Genomic DNA, 19,000 nt, shown 5'->3' on the forward strand with positions numbered 1-19,000 from the left:
GCAGGGTGGAGAGAGAGAAGCTGCTCCCTGATGACTGGGGAATCCCGACATGGGGCTTGATCCCAGGACCCTGGGGTCATGACCTGAGCCGAAGGCAGTAGCTTAACCCACTGAGCCACCCAGGCGCCCTGCACCTGGTAGATCTAAATGGAGTGTGTACTCCACACTGCTTTTCAGTGGCGGATCATTACTCCCAGTTCATGGCAGTAATGACTAATGCCAGTTTGCACACTCCTGGGTCTCTTTGCTCCCCTGTGAAAAAAAGGTGTAAAATGTGGAGCCAGTACTATGGGTTCTTGGGTCTTAATCCCTTTAGAGCTTGGCCCACCTCTTTAGCAGACTTCTTTCCTTTGAGCTGGATTCTCACCCGTGGGCTATGTACAAAGATATTTGCTGGCAGTAGGGGTGGCTGATACCATATTAACTTGGCATATCTGGGTCATAAGAGATTATCTGTTTTGTCATATGCTAGAAAGTTTAGGGAAGGCACCTGCAGCTGTGGTTCAGCAGCTCAGTGATGTCAGGACAGGTGTCTTTATAATTCTTGCTCTTTCCCTCATGGTCACAAGATGGTTGCAGCAGCTCCAGCCATCACTATAAAGAATGGAAGAAAGTTAAAAGGGGAGGCTGAAAAATCAAGCCTTTAACTTCTGCAGCCTTGCATTATGATAGAAGCAGGCAGTGGGGAGGAGGGCTTGTCTTGGATACTAGATGAGCCTAATTCCCTACAAGAGCTAGAGAGAGAGCTGAATTTATCTGAGTGAAGTCATTACATCTGGAAATTATTCTCAGATGGGATTTTGTGCTTCTCTCCCTCCAGTGACAAGGATCCTTAACATGATGGGGCTTCTTTTCTTCAGCCCTCAGTGCTCTGACTGGAGGCAACATTGGGCAACATTGCCCTATCTACTCAATGGTTGGTCTGCCCCATCTGGCCACCTGTGGCTGAGCTCCTGAAATTGGGGGCCTGAAGCCCTGAGTCTAGAGTACATACACTGTTCGAAGGGCATTCTAGGATGTGTCTACTTTTCTCAGATGAGAACCAGAGAGCTGGGATCCCTTGGAGACCAACCTCAGCTTGGTAAGGCTTTGCCATGTTGGCCTTTACCTGGAGCCTGGGGCTGGGCAGGTGGGAGGGGACTAAAGCCTTCATCACTGCTCTGTGGCCTGGCCGGCTTAGGGAGGCCTTTTCATTTTGTCTTCCACCACAGACCCATAAAGCCCTACCCAAGTGTACAGATACCCATTTCCTCCCCACTCCTCCTCAGAGATAGCACAGAAGCCACAGTAGGCCAGAAGGTCCCTGGCTGAGGCACAGGAAGGTCTCTAGAGTTCCCATAGCTGTGGGGCAAGTGCACTTTCCCATCTCTGCTGAGCCGGTGTCATTGTCCCTCTGCAGGGCCCTCCCATGTCCTGCCCTCTGGCAGCCCCGTGAGCAGAGCAAGGGCTTCCTGGAAGGATGTGAACAGATTTTACACACTGGGTGATTCAAGGTCTGTTCCAGAAAAGTACTTCAAGGTTTTGGATTTGTTCCAGTTGGATCGTTTTGAGAAAAATAGAGGGGTTTCATTATCGCTTCCTTGGTTCACTAAATTTTAAACACTTTTTTAAAAAATCCTCAACTGTGGTTCCGTTTGCAGTCCAGGGAAAGCAGGTGTCAGGATTGTTTGGGTTGAGCGGTCTGGTTCAGGTCAGGCTACAAATGTTTACCCTGGGCCAGCCTTGCTGAATGACCCCCGGCTAACCCACCTCCACCCCCGACACCGCCGTGCGCCACACTGGGCGCCGCATTGGCAGCAGCCAGAGCTCTGCAACTCATGGTCATTATCTCATCAGATGCTCAGACAGCCCGTGGGACAGCTTCAGGATAGACGAGGAGGGGGAGGCTGTCCTACACACTTGCAGCCAAGAGACTTCTGAATCACAGGCCATTCCTCTCCCCTCTGTGTTCAGCATAGAGTAAACCGTTGCCCAAATCCCCATGCACAGTGGCTGTCCCCTTTCAGTTTTGGCAGGAGGATTTTTGGTTGCGAGGAATGGAGACCACCAAGGCCAGCTCAAGTACAGGGGTTGCTGCCAGGCTGCTGGGAAAGGTCTTCCGGAAGCAGAGGAGACAAGGCTTGTGAGACTTGTGGGGTGGAAGAGTATGGTAGCGGCTGCTTCTCAGGTCAGCTCCATCCCCTGCATCTGGCGTGCCCTTCCTCTGGCTGCACTTACGACCCCACATCTGCACTCAGGGAGGAGGTGGTTGGCCCACCTCATTCCTACTCAGGCTGTCCTTTTCACATCTAGCCTGTATCCCATCAGATGGCATGGCTACTTAGGGCTGCAGAGCTGGGACAGCACAGGGGGAAATTTGTATCTCTTGCTCAGTAGCCATAGAATTGGATGTTTTGGGTCTGACATGGTAGTGAGTTCCCTGTCACTGGGAGCATTCAAGCAGAGGCTGGCTATTATAGGGAGGATACTGTGCTTTAGAAACTGAGGGAAATTCAATACAGACTTGTTACTATGTGTCCAGAGTTTGCCTCCATACTGTGATCAGGGCTGGGGAGATGGGAATACATGGTATGGCCCAAGATGGAGAAATCCACATGGCCCACGAAAGCTTGGAACCGCAGACCTCTGTCTCGTTAGTGCAGAGCTGCAGCCAACAGAGCTAATCAGCAGTTCGGTGGCAGCCGTTTTTCCATCAAACCCATATGCTGTTTCCTGACTTCTTAACGCAGTGTGCTATTTATACCAGTAGATCCATTCATTCTTAATGAGCCACGGTTGTGGATTGTAAAATGTTTTATTTTCATACAGGATTGCTCACTGCCCAGAGCCAGCTGTTGCTATGCCACCTTCCTTCTTTCTCTGTTCCTAAGAAATTAGCATTTTGGAAGCTCCTCGGAGCACTCAGCTACCCCCTCCCACTCCCTACTCGCCCCCCCCCCCCCCAATATGTTCCCAGCCAGACTCTGGACTTGCCATTTCTGTCACGTTGGCTCAAACATGGCACATGAACTCCCTGCAGCCTTCAGAGCAGCTGGGAGGGTGTGTTCCTTGCAGGGGGCCAGGCTGGCTGAGGCTTGAAGAAGGAGGCAGAGGATGGCAGAGCAGGAGGGCTTCCATGTTGGGAAGTGGGATGCCATCTGTCCTCTGAGGGTTGGACACTTGCCTGTGTTTGAGGTTGCAACTCGATCTGGCTCACTGGTTTAAGTTCACTGACAACTTTTTTAAATGTGAAGAATTCTTATTATTTGAAAAGATATGGAATTCTGGCTGTTCTGAACATCAGAAAGTCTGCTGACTGCCCCCTCCCTGGACAAATTGGACAGACTAAGGCAACTTCCCTCTTCACACTGGGCAAGCTTTCTTGGGTTTGCCGAAGTCCCCACCCCTCCTTGTTGTCTCTTGCCACTCTGATTACCACCCTTCCAGCGTTATTAAGAAGAAACTGAAATAGTTCTTGTTTCCACACCCCTATTGAAAAGAGAGAGCCTAAGAATTAGAACAACAGGAACATCTGTTGCAACAAAAACGGGCACACTGCTCTGTGGAAATAAATACTCATATCCAGAAAGATGATAAATATATCAAAATAAATATCATGCCCAGCCCACCTCACCCACTGACACTGCCAGCTGACCTGTGGAAAGCAGAGCTTGACAGCATCACATCTGTGCCTCCCCACCCCCAATCCTGGCCCCAGGAGAGGGAAATTAGTTTTTGGAAGTCTTTCTTCCTCTCTGGGCTCTGGTTGCCCCAGGAGTAGGATGGAGATGAGGGGGCTGGGACAGTCTGTTGTCTTCCAGCTTTGGTATCTTACAGTTCCAAATCCAAGGGAAGGAAACTTTCTGGAGAAATTTCTGGCAAGTGGTGAAGGAGCTCACAGATCTTACGCTGAGGCTGCCCCTCCCACAGAGACCAGCCCCATCTCAGCATTGGCCCTGCCCTCCCTGTGCGCACACACAAGCACACACGCGCAGGCGCGCAGGATCCCGGGAGCTTTAGAGAAAAGGCTGGAGATACTGTCTTCTGAGTGTCTGAGAGGGCGTCAGGCGTCCCTCATTGCAACCCGTAAACGCCTGACTCCGGTCTGCATGGTGTAGGTCGGCTGTTTGGGTCCAGAAGACAAACGAGAAAGGGTCATAGTGCTGTGTGGAGCTCCCCCCAGCCATTTGGGGAGCTAGATGCCTTCCTTCTCCACAGGCAGGAGAAGAACAAGGGGTTGGCGCTCAGCTGGCAGTCTTCCCGTGTGGCTGCCATTCCTGCACGCTCTGAGGGCCCGGGGACTGTTTGCCTGTAGGTCTGCGCAGGTGAAAGAGGCCTGCCTCGGGCCTCGGTGCTGAGCGTCCAGACAAAACCAGCAAGGGTGGTCGCCGCCAAGGCTGGCTTGCATGGTTGCTCACCGCAGCCTGTGCCCGGCCCGGGGCATTCCTTGTTTCATGGGATCCCCTGACAACTGGGGCAGGGTGAGCCGTGTACTACTGTGGTCCCATGTTACAGTAGGGCACCGAGAGGTCAGATAATCTCAGTGTGGACAGAAAGATGCCCTCTGCATTTAGGAAACTCTGCCCTTTCCCTAAATCTCAGGGAAGTCGAGGCCCAGCCACCCTTTTTGTGGCTGTTTTCAAAGAGAATCCCATGCATACTAATTTGTCCTGACCTTCAGAGCCCTTGGTGAAGCCAAATGCTAGCCCGATGCCAGTGGGTGGGAAGTGGGGGGTGGCTTCCCCAGAACAGAAGCCCGAAACTTCAGTGAACTGTGGGCTCCCACTGCTGCGCCCCACCCCTGCCCCAGCAGCGCCCCCTGCCTGTCCTGGGCATCCTCCTTGGCTTGGGGATTGACTTCCCAAGAGCAGAAGGCCCTCATTAGCCACACCACAGAGGTCAGGGGCATGGCTCTCCATTCTCGTTTGTCCAAGCCCAGTGACAGCCTCAGTTGATTGGATGATTCCAGCTCCAAGGCAAGGTCTTGGGCCTCCTTGTCCCCACTCCCACCCCATCTGAGCCAACCCCGGGGAAGCAGCCCCCACAGCCAGCCTCTGGCTTCTGTTAATGGATGTGTGCTGAACTTCCACTTGGGGGTCTGGGCGGGGCTCCGCCCTGTGCCATGAAGCACACCCTCTCCAGCCACTCACCTGTGTCACCATGGAAACCTACAATTCAACTCTGCCCGCTCTAGATTTCTCAGCCTCTAGGAACCTGGGTGACGTGAATAAACCCAGGCCCGCCTGCCCTGTCCAAGGAGATAGCTGTGCCATCATAGGTGAAGGCTGGCCTGGCACATAGGCTGAGCTGATTCCCCACTGCTGGCCCAGGAGCCGCAGCAAGAATAGGAGAGTCCATCTACCCAGATTTCCATACAGGACGGGGGGCCGGGCCTCTTCTGCCTCACTTGCTTCTGGGTCCACCTGGGGTTCAGGTAGTCCTGGCAGCCCATCCCCCACATTCAGGCTCTGAGCACAGACCCCATGGCCCTGAGCCTCTGCTCAGGTAGGGGAACTGGAGGGATGAACCCAAAAGCCAAGAAGGCTGGACCCTGAGGGAATGGGACAGAGAGGCCTGGGGAAAGAGAGAGACACAGACCCAAAGACAGATGGGCAGAGCTGCTGAGAGATGAGACTGAAGAGTGAGAACCTGACTAAAAACAGAGGAACCAAGGAAAAAAAAACCCAGGAAGACCCAGAACACAAAGGCACACAAGACCTATAAGACAGGAAAGAAAGATAAGAGAAGCAAAGGCAGAGATTTTTTTAAAACATCAGCAAAAAAGGAGGCCCAAAGAGACAAAAGACAAAAGCCCAGAGACCCATGGAGACAGAAGGAGAGATAACTGTGGTAAGGATAGAAGCAAGGCACATTTTGCATCCCAGCAAAGGCAGGAGATATTCATTCACTTTGTTTCATCTGTGCTATAAATCAGCAGCAATAACCTGCCAGAGAGAAATAGTGCAGAGCACACCCAAAGCCAGACCTCACCCCTAAGTGCCGGAGCCTGAAACCTTTCTGTTGAGCCAGTGGGGCTGTCCAGGCCCCAGAGAAGCCCACCGCCTGGACTTTGCCTTTCCTGTTCTCTGTCAGGGATGCAAGACACACCCTGGCCCCAGCATTTCTGTCCCAGCGTTTGTGTCTAAACTCTGCCTGGTTTTAAATTCCACCTCTTCCAAGAAGCCTTCCCTGACTTCCCTTCTCCTTGAACACTCTGCCTCCGCAGAGAGTATCATGTTCACTCTGGAGGAAGCTGTTCTTATCTTCCATCCTCCCCCTCCCATTCTATCTGGAGCTCCTCCACCAAGGGCAGGACCACAGGATTTCAATGCTGGCGACCACATCACTATTGATTTGAGGATTCGTCTTCATTATCCAGTGCCTCCTGTCTGTCTGTGAGCCCAAAGAAATGAGTTAATTAAAATCAATGATGAAGGAATAAGCAAGCACAGGAAACTCTCCACTCCCCAACTCTCAGTTCCCAGCTTGGTCTGTGCTGTCCCTACTGATGTCCCTGGTGGCACCCCAGACGGGAGACCAAGGAAGAAGGCCTCCCTGAGTGCCATATGCTCACCCCGCTTTCTGAGGTTATCCTGTGATATTTCCACCTCACAGATGAGGAAACGAAGCTCAGGGCAGTCAGGGAGCTGGCAAGCAAAGGTCACAGATCTCCTGACTCTGGGGTCTGGGAGAGAGGGAGGTGGGCTCTGTCCCTCTCTGGCTTCCCAGGATCCATCCCTATGAGGACAGGTTCCCCTGGCCTTGGATTTGAAAGAAGAGCAGACTGTGTGTGAACAGTGCCTCAGGCCCGCCACCCATCATCTCCTGCCCAGGGCCTACCCACCCCATGTTTGCGACAACCAGCCTCTGACCCCCGCCTCCCCATCTGTCTGTCCCTGTCTGGTGGCTGAGGCCACCAGCAGCCTGGCTTGGCCCACCTGAGTGTCCTTCAAGAGTGAGGAGGCTATGAGGAGGCGCCTGCTGGGTCTACCCCTTCTGGAACTGGAGCTGGCTCGTCACCACCTTGTTGACCACCATCCAGTCCTACTGTCTCTATTCATTGTTGTATCCTCTCCTGGGGAGGTTTTTTCAGGAAGCGGGCCAGTATTTCCTGCGTGTCTGCTTGACCCAAAGCTCAGTGCTGGGGGCCGAGGAAAGGAGGCAGATGCGGATTTTGAGACGGGGCCCTGACCTCAAGCGGTTCCTGGTACAGTTGGGGGACTCAAGACAGTCATTCATAGGAAAAGAAATGCAATGCTGGGCGGTGTCTGAGGGGCCTGGAGAGCTGCCCCAGCAGTCATGGGGAGAGTGAGGAAAGGCCTATCTCCCATTTCCCCTTCCCCTAGGGCCAAAGACACTTTTCAATAGAGGCACAATTTAGCTGGGCTTCTGGGGGATGAACTGGAATTGAATTTTTAAGAATATTTACAGGCCTGCATAGCTTGTTGAACTTGCAGTGCCTTTTGTCCTACTCAATCTTATTTCCTCTGGGTTGCTCTTGTCTCTGTTTCACAGAGGAGAAGATAGAGGCTCAGGGAGATGAAGGTCTTTGCCCAGGAGTGTCCAAGGCAGGGCCAGGACTCAAGCCTGGATGTGGGGAGGGAGCTAGAAGTCTGTCACTCACATCACAGTGCCTGCCTCTGACAGTTTCTCTGGAGAGAAATCCAGAAAGCGTGCGTTGGGAAGACAGCGGAGGAGCTGGCTGGCCTTGAGGGGAGGACTCCTGAGGGAGCAGAGCACGGAGGGCAAGGGCAGACTGGGGGGTGCCCTGCCTGCTGGGAGGGGAGGAAAGAGCAGAGGTCTCAGAAGGAACTAAGCCTGGGCTCAAATCCTAGTCCAGCCTGCAAATAGCCTCTGAAACATCTCGTTCCTCTGGCACAACCTAAGAATCCACATCCCCCTACCCCAGAGAAGGTGAGTCCACCTCTGTGAGGTTGGTCCTGGCACCAAACACAGTGAGGCCAGTCCTGCAGCAGGTGGTGTGGGCCTTGAGTTCCGGAAGAGTCCCTCAAATGAAAGGCCCCTCCCATGTGCCAGACGCGGCCTGTGTTACCATGTGAATGCTCACAAGAAAGCCAGAAAAGGACCCAGCAGAACTAGTGCCCCTTCACCACCCCATACCTCCCCCTGCGACCACCAGACAGAGCCCCAGACTTGGGAGGCCCCTCAGTGGGATTTCAGGCTGCAGGCCCTGCCCTCTTTGCGGGAGATACAGCTTCTCGCCTGTCCCAGTGGGGATAGTTCTGCTGCTGCCCTCTGCAGCCTGGTAGGCAGAGTAAGGCTAATTGGGGACGTCTATGCATTCCCCGGGGCCTTCTCATCTTCCCTTTACATTAAAAAAAAAATTATTTTGATTTTAGTATGCAAAATTTTCCACCATCTGCTTTGCCTTGGCAGAATGTTTGCTGAAAATATCTCTCTTCCTCTCTAATTCCCATCATTTCTGGGGGCTTTGGAAGCCTCCAAGTGGAACAGCAGCGGCTCGCTAGTGCCTCCCAGGCTCACGGGCCTCCCAGGCCCACGGGCCTCCCAGGCGCACGGGCCTCCCAGGCCCACGGGCCTCCCAGGCTCACGGGCCTCCCAGGCCCACGGGCCTCCCAGGCCCACGGGCCTCCCAGGCCCACGGGCTGTTCTTGTACCAGCAGGCGGGTGTTGTGGCCCAGAAGTCACATCTCCCCACCTCTCAGCCGGAGAGGGGCCCAGGGGGCCCTCCACCAAAGAAACACAGCCAACCTGAGGTTGAATCCTAGGGTTCAGACTGAAGAGCTGTCCAGGTTGGTCTCTTTGTGTGTGATAATGCCCTGAGAAATGCCCAGGGCCACAAAGAGAGGGGGTGGCCGAGAAGAGCCAGGAACTATGTCCCCCCGAATCCCAGTGCAGTGCTTGGAGGTCAAGTGGCCAGCATCCTGCCTGTCGCCTGGACCATCCCAGGCAAGGTGTCTTCACAGGACAGCAGCTGCTCCACGTGTCCTTTGAGGCAGTCAGGAAAGACTTTCCAAAAGGGAAGAATTCCCCCCACCTTCGTGTACCAAAACTCTGAGTTTCCATGGTGACAGTCAAATTGCAAATCCATCCAAGAGTGAGCCGGGGAAAAAGAAAAAGCTGGCCTGTCCCCAGAGAAGCTAGCCACTGCTAAGGATGAGAGCTGAGCAGAGTGGGGCAGCCTTTCTGGGGCATGATGGGAAAATCTCAGGGATGCCAGCTCCCCCAGCAGAGGGTCCTGGGTCTAGGGCCGCTGGGGTGAGGGAGACCCTCCTTCCTCCCTGCCTTCTGGCAGAGCCCAGGTGAGTCCATTTGGTGACTCCTCCTTCTCCTTGGGCAGATGAGTGGGACCGTCTTGTCCCTAGTGCTTTCCCATCTTCAATCTGAAAAATCAGGCGTGGGCTGAACACAAGCACTCATCACCAAGCCATGTTAGACTGTCTTGGGGGAATTAGAAGGGAAAAATCAGCCTTCAGACACACAGAGTGTTTTGTTGAGGATGGAAGAGCAAGGGCCAAAAGATTTATGAGCCTAAAAGCTTCTTTAATAGACCTGGAAGATTTATGATCACAGCTGCCATGCGGCGAGAAAGGTGGCAATCGGCAATCGAATGGCAGATTACCCAAGATTTAGGTTTTATGTCGACAGTCAGAGCGGGAGGAGGAAGAAAAACTTCTTCCCCTGCTGCAGGAGGAATGTTGGGGTAAAGAGTGTTTGCACTGGGTTCTGTCCAGGTACATTCTCAGCAGTGTCTTCTTGGTGTGTTTCTTTCCCACCGACAGTAACTGCCAAGGCCAGGTGTGGACACTACTAGCTTCCTTCAGTTTCTTTCTTTCAAGTAGAGTTTATTACAGTGGATTAGAATGGGATTGGGTTTGCACTACCAAGACCTCTAAGCTGAGGTCTGGCCCCAGTTCAGAGTTCCAGACACAGTGAGCCAGGGAGGCATGGCCTAGGGGGATGAGTCTTGTCGATTGGCTGGTTCCCTGCCCTGGGACACCTTTGTGAGCTCAGTTGTCATCTAGAACTGTTTCCCCTTTCCATGGCTATGGGCATTTGGGGTCTGTAAAAGGAGACAAAGAACAAGTCAACCGCCTAGCTTGCCTAACTTGAGGAGGACTTATTTTTTTATAGAACTTGAACAACCTGGGCACTTGGGACTAAGCAACGTGGTACCCAAACCTGGCCTCCAAGTTTGGGATGCTTGGGACAAGACCCACCCCTCACAACAAAAGCTGCTCCCCTGGTGTAACACAATACTGTCTTCTTGCAGTTTAAGCTCACTCTGGGACCTGCGTGACCCAACACTGCATGTGCAGATGACAGGCCAGGGAGGAGGGTGAAGGAGCAGGATAAATGAGCTTGCCACCAAAACTTGAGTCTGAGACACCCTCTCCCATCGTCTCCTTTGGAGCTCTTGGTATTTTGCTCCCTTGGTCACCTACACAGTAGCGCCCAAGGACCCTGGCCTTATTTCAACCCTGGAGAGCTGCCTGTCCCCCCTGCCCCAGCCCCAGGCTCACTCCCCTCTGGCCCCAGAATTATGAAGATTGACCATAGGGGAGACAGAGCATTCCAAGTCAGGAAGAATGACTACATTATGCATAAGCAGAGACTCAGGGAAGCCATTTGGAAATCAATCCCAGCTCTCCTCAGGGACTCCCCTCTGCTTAACAGGCTGCCAGTCCCCCTTCTATCAGGAGGACACCACCCTCCCTGATTTCTTTGCAGCTGCCCCAAGGGAGACCCGGGGAGCTGCTCTCAGCCTCCTGCCCACATCATCCCACTCCCTTTGTCCAGGGACCCCCAGGGCAGATGCCTCATCTGTCACCGAGTGAGTCAAAAATATGTCAATGCTTACAAAACCAACACCTGTGAGGTCCCGTAGATGGAGTCATGATCAAAGACACCCCATCTGGGACCTGCAAAGCAGCTGCAGAATAAATCAGGCCTTTGCACTTCTCAAATACTATGAAGGGGCATATGGACCCCCAGCCCCTCTGAATCCCAGGCTCCATCACAAAAGCCCGCAAAGCCAAACCAGAACTCTTTTTCTGGGGAAGGCCATGGAGGGAAAGAGAGCAGAAAAGGCAAAAATCCTTGAGCAGCTGGAGGAAGGAAAAGCTGGGAACAGTCACGTTAGCATCACTGTTGTCCCACCCACGTGGGTCAGGCTGTGCGCAAGAAGTGTGCCAGCCTCGTTCACCAGTGCACTTTGGCCCTGCCTCCCAGGATCCTGGCAGTCTGCTGGGGGAAGCACGTGCACGCGCGCGCGCGCACACACACGCATGCTGAAAGCAGACAGTGGCTGTAGCAGAATGCCTAGAGCATTCAGCCAGCCAGTCGCAGGTGAGAGGAAGGCTCTCTGGAGGAGATAGGCACCTGGCTGGCTCAGTCGGTACAGCGTGGGACTCTTGACCTTGGGGTTGTTAAGTTTGAGCCCAACGTTAGGTGTGGAGATTACTAAAAGAACAAATCAGTAAACAAAAAGTACCCAGGAGAAGAGGCACGGGCAGGGAATTCTGAGCCGTAGGAAGTGAGTTGCTGGAGGAGGTACTAACCGGCAGTTTGGTAAGAACCCAGTCGTGTGGAGAAGCCTGAGTAAGATTGGGCAGGATGGGGATGCCTGGGTGGCTCAGTCGTTAAGCATCTGCCTTTGGCTTAGGTCATGATCCGGGGGCCTGGGATCAAGCCCCGCACTGGGCTCCCTGTTCAGCAGGGAGTCTCCCTCTCTCTCTGCTGCTCCCCAGCTCATGCTCTGTCTCTTTCTTTCTAATAAATAAATACGATCTTAAAGAATGAAAGAGTAGGCTAGGATGTACGTGTTAGCTGGAGCATTCCCCTCCGTGCCAAGAGAGGTGCCCACAGGTGGGGCCCCGATGGGAAGCGAGTGAAGGAGTCCCGACTGGAGACACGGAGGTTTGGAGCTAAGCAGGAGACCATGGTGAGAAGGCCACTGGTTGGAGAACCACTCAGGAGGCAAAGCGGGCAGAATGTGGGGATGGGGAGAGGGAAGAGTCAAGCAGTCATCAGGACTTCTTCCCGAAGCACCTGTGTATCAGACACTCTGCCGAGGCATGGGGTAGAGAATCTCCTAGAGCTGGAATGGTTGGCCAGCTCCATCCCTCTGGTTGCCAGATTCAGTGACCTGTGACTCCCTTTGCTGAAGGCACAAAGGCTTTCCAGAAGGCCCTAGAAGCTCCATGGCCTGGGTCCTGCTGCAGCTGCTCTTGTACCCCAGGGGATTTCCCTGCCTGACCACTGTCCTTCCTGCAGGATGCTGACGCTGGCTCAGTGCTTTCCCCTGCACACAGCTCCACAGGGAGCCTAACCCATCACATGAAGCCTCTCAGCCACCCTGGGCATAGACTGACTTGATTTCCGATCTCGTCACCCACCCCACCCCATGGGTCTCTGGGGCTCGGAGCTGTTGGGCAGTCGTGCTCTCTGGGCAGCTGACACTGTGCTAGGCAGAATGCCCAGGCTCTCCTCCCTTCCTTCCGGACCCAGCATGTCGCCCTCCCCGGCAAGGCACATGGACTCGCACCCCATCCACCGAGTCAATGCCCCGTGAGAGTGGTTTACCCATGACCCCAGACCTTCTGTGCTGTGTGGTACTTGGTATGAGGATGACATCACCTAATTAAATGTTACGTAAACTGCTGGAAAGAGCCAGGAAAAGACAGAGTTGTTTCATTAAAACCAGGACTTCCGGAAGTCTTGAGAGAAGCGACGTGCTTAAAAAAGCTATTGAATCAGGTGTGGGCAGGACAACTGTAAAAAGCAGGAGAAAGGAATGGAAAAGCAGAGAAGGATCCTGCACTCATCCCGCTTTGCTAATGTCTCTAAGCTGTGCTCCAGTGTAGAGACCCCGTGCCTGGGGAGAACAGACACTGCCATACAGACACAGCTTAGACACAAAAGACCCTGTGGGACTGATCTCAAAGCAGCCCTCAATCCCTCCATCAAAAGATGGGTGAATGGGTATACATTTCTATGCTTAAAATTAAAATAGAATGTTTAATCTATGAATATATCTGGTATTATGACTCCCACTGTTGATCCACTGGCCAAATGTGGTGCCAGGTAGTCCAAAAAAGGTTTCTACCACAGCAGGTGTTTGCCGGGAGAGCTCCCTCTCCTCCCCTCTCCTGGGACTCCAGTCCCATCGGCCTGGCTCCCGTCTGTGTTCACAAGACCCCACTGTACATTCCTGGACGAACTGGGACGAGTGCCCAGGCCTGCCAGCTCCCAGTTCATTTCTCCCAGTAAAATCAGACTGGTTGCAGACACAGAGGGGTAGAGCCATTCTGCCAGGGAGTGACCCCAGCTTTCCCACTTAGCACCTTGGGCAAGTGCCTTGGCTTCCTCACCTGCAAGCCCCGTGTTCGGGGTTGTCCAGAAGCTTGAGTGAGCTAGCAGATGTCAAGGGCCTGGAGTGCTCTATAAGGGTTGGTGAGGACCGGATATTTTGTACCTGTAACACAGCCTCAGCACAAGGTAGAGGGGCGTGGCCTTACACCCTGAGTGTGGCCAGGTGCACGTCTCAGAGCAGTTGTGCCTGCAACCCAAGGAGATAATCGGCTCCTACCAGAGCAAGAGGCTCCCAAGTCTGCCAGTGGGACAGGGTCACCTATGGAGACGGCCAGCTGTAGGGGGGTAAGCCTGAGGCCCAGCCTCTTCACACCAGCACTCACCTCTTTGGCTGACAGAACGGAGTACCCTGCCATTCCGCTCCCCAGGCCACTGTTTCTGTATCCCAAACACAAGGACCAGCCAAGGTTCCATGCCATTTTGTCCCGGCAGAAGGGAGGCCTGCTCCAGGCCCTCTGCCTGATGTGCCTACTGGTAGTGACCAGGAAGGGTAACCTCTCATGCTGGTGTCTCTTCTTTCCAGTGGTTTCCAGTGACAGTGACAGTGACTCAGATCTCAGCGCCTCTAGCCTGGAGGACAGACTTCTTCTGACAGGGGTCAGGGAGCCCACAGGTGCCAAGCCCTTCGGGGAAGCAGGTAAGCAGAACAAGTACACTGCTTGTTCCTGAAGCGCCTGGTGCTGATGGCTTGGCTGCTTCCTCGGCTCGTGGCCACCCAGCTGGTGTCTGCGGAACTGTTCTTGACAGGGGAGGAGGAGGGGGCGTGGGGCTGGGATGACCAGGAGCTAAGCATTAGCTTCTCTGCAGAGCGGGACATAGAGGAGACCCAGATGGATTAGCAGGGGTGAAGGGAGGATGGCAGATCTAGCACACCTGCCTGCATACCTGGATTCCCCACTAGGCTCCCAGCAAGCATCCCCAGGATGAGATTTTTTTGTCTCGTGAGTGATAAGAGCTGTGAATATCAGGTAGAAAGTGCCTTGGTCTAGCTCGGCTCTGCCGTGAAACCATGGTGGGGCCCTGATTAATACATATCTTTACCTCTAGGGCCTCTGTCTCCCAGAGCATGTGGTCCCCAAAGTGTTTTCTGAGTTTGACCTCTCTGAGCTGGCCTCTATGACCTTGTCATATGAAGGAGAGTTAATGGAACCTGGAGGCTAGTGCAGAGAAAACCTGGGGCACACTTTTCTTTCCTTTAAACCCACAGAGGGCCTTCCTGGGAAAAGGACCAGGTCAGTTAGAGTTACTCCAGATGGTAGAAAACTGGGGTATTTGAAAAACATTTCAGGGAGGCTGATTTTAATGCATAAGCAGAGAGCTTTATAATAACTGTTCCAAACTGAAAGGACATGCCTCAGGGTGTTGTCCTGGGACCAAGGTGGGGTGATCTGCCAGTGCCAATATGGAGGGAATTCCCGATGGGGATGGCAGTTCAGGCTGGATCAGAGCTCGCAGATGCCTGGCATGCACACTTCCGCTTCCGCTCCTGTGCCCCTGGCAGACATTACTAGTCGATCTCAGGACTCTCCCATAGAGCCTGATATGGCCTCAGAAGCCTCCTCAGCACACTGTTCCAAGTGGTCATTACTGGTAGGTGGAGACCACACAGGAGACGACACTGGTTTCTGGACTAGACCATCTCTGAGCCCTCTCAGTCTCAAGAGTCTAACTTAGAAGAGTGTGAAGGACACTCACCTGCCAGCCTTGGTTTCTGAGGCAGACTTTATACGCCCCCGCACCTCCCACGCCCCACAGATCACTGAACCCTCCCTCATACCAGCTCTCAGCCATGACCAAGGGGGTGTGGTAGGTAGGAAGAGATGGAGCACAGAGTAGTACAGGCCTCACCTCTGTGCTCTCTGCTTGGCCACGAGGTAACAGCTATACATAAGGGAAGAGTACTTAGTTAATAAAGGCAGCAATTAATAACACCACTGAGGGGCCCCTGGGGGGTTCATCAGTTGAGCCTCTGTCTTCCCTCGGCTCAGGTCATGATCCCAGAGTCTGAGGATCGAGTCCCACATCAGGCTCTCTGCTCAGCAGGGAGCCGCTTCCCCTCTCCCACTGCCCCTCCCCCAACATGTGTGCTTGCTCTCTCTTGCTCATGCTCTCTCTCTCTCTCTCAAATAAATAAATAGAGTCTAGAAAAAAACAAAAACAAACACTGGGGGGCACCCGGCTGGGTCAGGCCATAGAACATGTGACTCCTGATCTCAGGGTCAAGTTCAAGCCCCATGTTGGTGTAGAGACTACTTAAATAAACAAACAAACTTTTAAAAAATCCCATTGAGTTAGTGAATATGTATACCCTTCCCCCTCAATCGGTGAAGGCAGGAAAAACTCGTCATTGCTAGTTTTCATGCTGGTGACTTGTTCCTTGCTGAACCCACCTGAAGGCCTATGCAGTGACCTTTGTATATCCTGGACCAGCCAGTACTGGTCAGAGGGTAGAGTCTCCTGAGAACATGGCAGCCATGTGGGGCAGCAGGTAAGGGACTCTGAGCAGACAATCCCACAGACATCTAACACAGTTCCAAATGAGATGATTTTATTTTTTTTTAATATTATTTTTATTTTTATTTTTTATTTATTTGACAGAAAGAAATCACAACTAGGCAGAGAGGCAGGCAGAGAGAGAGGGGGAAGCAGGCTCCCTGCTGAGCAGAGAGCCTGGTGTGGGGCTTTGATCCCAGGACCCTGGGATCATGACCCTAGCCGAAGGCAGAGGCTTTAACCCACTGAGCCACCCAGGCACCCCAAGAAGATTTTATTTTTTTTACCTATTTTTAAGTAGACCGCGCTCAGCGTGGAGCCCAACATGGGGCTTGAATTCATGACTGTGAGATTGAGACCTGAGCTGAGATCAAGAGTCAGACGCTCAACCAACTGAGCCACCCAGACGCCCCCAAACTGAGATTTTAGATCAGCTCCTTATCAGGCTGAGATTATCCCCATCTCAGTTCATGGTCCCTTGCAGGTGGCAGCATGGAGTCCCCCAAGATGGGGGCCCCCCACCAGTCCAGCCCCCTCTCCGGGAGCCAGAGCAGCCTGGCCAGTGAGACTGGGACCAGCTCTGCAGACCCGCAGGGCACCTCAGCCTGGCCAGACCCAAAGAGCCCCGGTGAGTACCAAGCTGCTCCTTCTAACGCACCCACCTCTCCCTTTTCTGCTTCCCCATGGTCCTCCTTCCTCACTCAGTCCACCCAAACCACAGTGCTAGGTGACGTTCGCAATTCTGTTTATTGAGCGCTGTGCCGGGCACAGGGGGATCCGAGGTGAGCCAGACCCCTCTCCTGCCTGCAGTGAACCAACCTGGGCAACTTGGGAGCATCATGCAATTGGTTCAGGCAGTGTGAGGGACCTCGGTTCTGCCCCCAGTCTCCTTCAAGAAAAAAGCCCCAGCTGGACTTGGCATCTCTGGGCCAGGAGCCGTGGACACGTGGCCCATGCCTTCATCAGCCAGCAGCTGACCTCCCCACTGCCCCGCCCAGTAGTGACTCTCCCACAGGCTGTGTGTGCTGGCAGCAACACCCCCCACATCGGGAAGCCTTGTGGGAGCTCTCACCCTCTCCCTGTCTTCCCTCCTCCCCTTTCTCCTGCCTCGATGGTGCCAAGAAGCACATCTTAAGAGAGGCCACAGGTGAGCAGGTCTCTGGAGAGCGAGGCCCTGTGGCCGTGTATGTGGAGTGTACCCTCTCCCCTCCTTCTCCTGAAATCCCCCGCAGAGGACAGTCTGGAATCAGCCACGTTTTAGTCCCAGCCGTGCCACCCACAGACAGGTGAACCTGGGCAAACCATCAGATTCAGCCATATGAAATTGCCTCTTTATAGATCAAAAATAGTCAGATGTTGGCATTGATATGACTCAACCTAATATTTGATCTCTCTGCACCCAATTCCATTATTGCTAATGTGGGGACCATGCTGTGTTCCTCGTGGGGCTGGGGGGTGGATGGGAGAAATGCAACATTCTCGTGGAGTGCGTCCCCTAAGTAGGTCTTCAGCAGATAGCCAGTAAGGCTATCTGTGTGACCCAGGGCATAGAAGGGGCCCCAGGGCTTGCGGAACAAGCTGGGGTAAGTTTTATATTACCACGCCATTCCCAAAGTTCAGGCTGTCGCTGGGGAGGGATCCGGCCTCTGCTCACCCTATAGTGGCCTTTTTTTCCCTCTCCCCTAAAGGCAAAAGACCTGCCTGGGCAATTCCCCGTTGCTGACACGACCTCCCAACGCCCCGCCTGCCTGCCCCAGCAGAGACATGTTTGGTGCACGGAGCAGACTTTGCAGTGGAGGAGTTCGAGAGAGAAAGCGAGCTGGGGGGGTCTGGTGAGCAGTCTGCAACCCTCAGCTGGCCAGCCCTGTTGGACGTGACCTCCAACTCAACCAACCAGTGTTTGGGGGGCTGAGTCTCCTTCCCCCCACTCAGTGCCTTTCTGCCCCCTTTTTCCCTGGGAGCCTTCCTCCCTCCCCTCACCACAGCCATCCCACTCAGCCCTGATCTTTATTTATTGCCCTTGCCTTGCACCCTCCCCGTCTACCTCCATATTCATTTTAAGTTTGGTCTTGTCTTGGGGTGGGCCGGAAGGGCCTGCAGACCGGCCTTATGGGCCCTCCCGTATGCACTGCAGCATGCACTGGGCTGGGCTTTCTCTTATTAATGGAAGAAGAACCCAGTCCCGAACATTGCCCTTCAAAGCTGAGCTTGGGCCCTAGAGATGAGCAATGGGTCCTAGAGGGTGCAGGGTGAGAAGCTTGCCCACCCTTCCGCCTCCCGAGGGCTCTGGAAGCAGGATCAGCACCCTCCCTTGGCTTAAGATTGGCTCAGGAGCTGCTGTCGAATGCTGGCTCTTGCTTGGGTTTCTGGGGACCCCTCTGATGGCCTCCCCAGGTTCTGCTCAGCCTCTCTCCAGCTCGTGGAGCCTGGAAGGGCTCTGGGGGATATGGTGAATTCCCTCATTGAAGAGCAGTCTTCAGCTGCATCCCCAGCTGGGGGACACGTCTCCCCTAAGCATGAAAAATAATTCAGACAGTGAGCAAATGCTTTTGGAAAACCCTTCCCTGAAGACAGAGCTTGAGAGAGAGAGAGAGTGTGTGTGTGTGTGTGTGTGTGTTGGTATCCTCATCTCTCCATCCGGGCACTCTCCCACTGCCCCATACTCCTGTTCCTTGAAGGGCCTTCTCTCCGGGCTCTCAGGCCCCCACCGTTAGCTTTTTTGCCCTTGCCGCTGGCAGATGGTAAAAAGACAGACTGTTTCCCTGTGACAAGTTATGCTTCAAAATTTGTAACAATAAAGATTAGAATTTGCATTGAACCAGTGTGTTGCCCCAAAGACCACAGTCACTTGTGTTTCTGAGATGCATCGATAGAGAAATGGTTGGAAAAGATGTAGCATGTTGCTCGCAGTAAAAAGAATGAGCTCGATCTCTGTGTGGTAGAACTCACAACCCTCGTGTTGAATGGAAAAACAAGGCCATTTCTGCTTAGAAAAAAAATTAAGTATACATACAAATAATCAAAATGAGTTGTATGAACTTTTTTTAAAGCTTTTATTTATTTATTTGACAGAGACACACACACAGTGAGAGAGGGAACACAAGCAGAGGGCGTGGGAGAGGGAGAAGCAGATTCCCCGCTGAGCAGGGAGCCCGATGCGGAACTCGATCCT

General features: G+C 53.5%; 1 protein-coding gene across 8 annotated transcripts in view; it reads left to right on the top strand.

The window, feature by feature from the left end:
* Positions 1-18,646, top strand: part of RPH3AL (rabphilin 3A like (without C2 domains)) — a 147,061-nt gene extending 128,415 nt beyond the window's left edge. For 7 of the 8 annotated variants that reach the window (XM_047707016.1, XM_047707019.1, XM_047707017.1 and 4 more), the window contains 3 exons: positions 13,859-13,972; positions 16,313-16,456; positions 17,517-18,646. In XM_047707016.1, coding sequence (XP_047562972.1) covers positions 13,859-13,972; positions 16,313-16,456; positions 17,517-17,551 — 293 coding nt within the window. In that variant the 3' untranslated portion in view covers positions 17,552-18,646. Of the gene's footprint in view, positions 1-13,858; positions 13,973-14,142; positions 15,912-16,312; positions 16,457-17,516 lie in introns of those variants that run through there. The other variant, XM_047707022.1, reaches the window with a different exon arrangement.
* Positions 18,647-19,000: the final 354 nt, after the last annotated feature.

This window comes from Lutra lutra, chromosome 16 (genome assembly GCF_902655055.1).
Source record: "Lutra lutra chromosome 16, mLutLut1.2, whole genome shotgun sequence".
Lineage (NCBI taxonomy): Eukaryota > Metazoa > Chordata > Mammalia > Carnivora > Mustelidae > Lutra > Lutra lutra.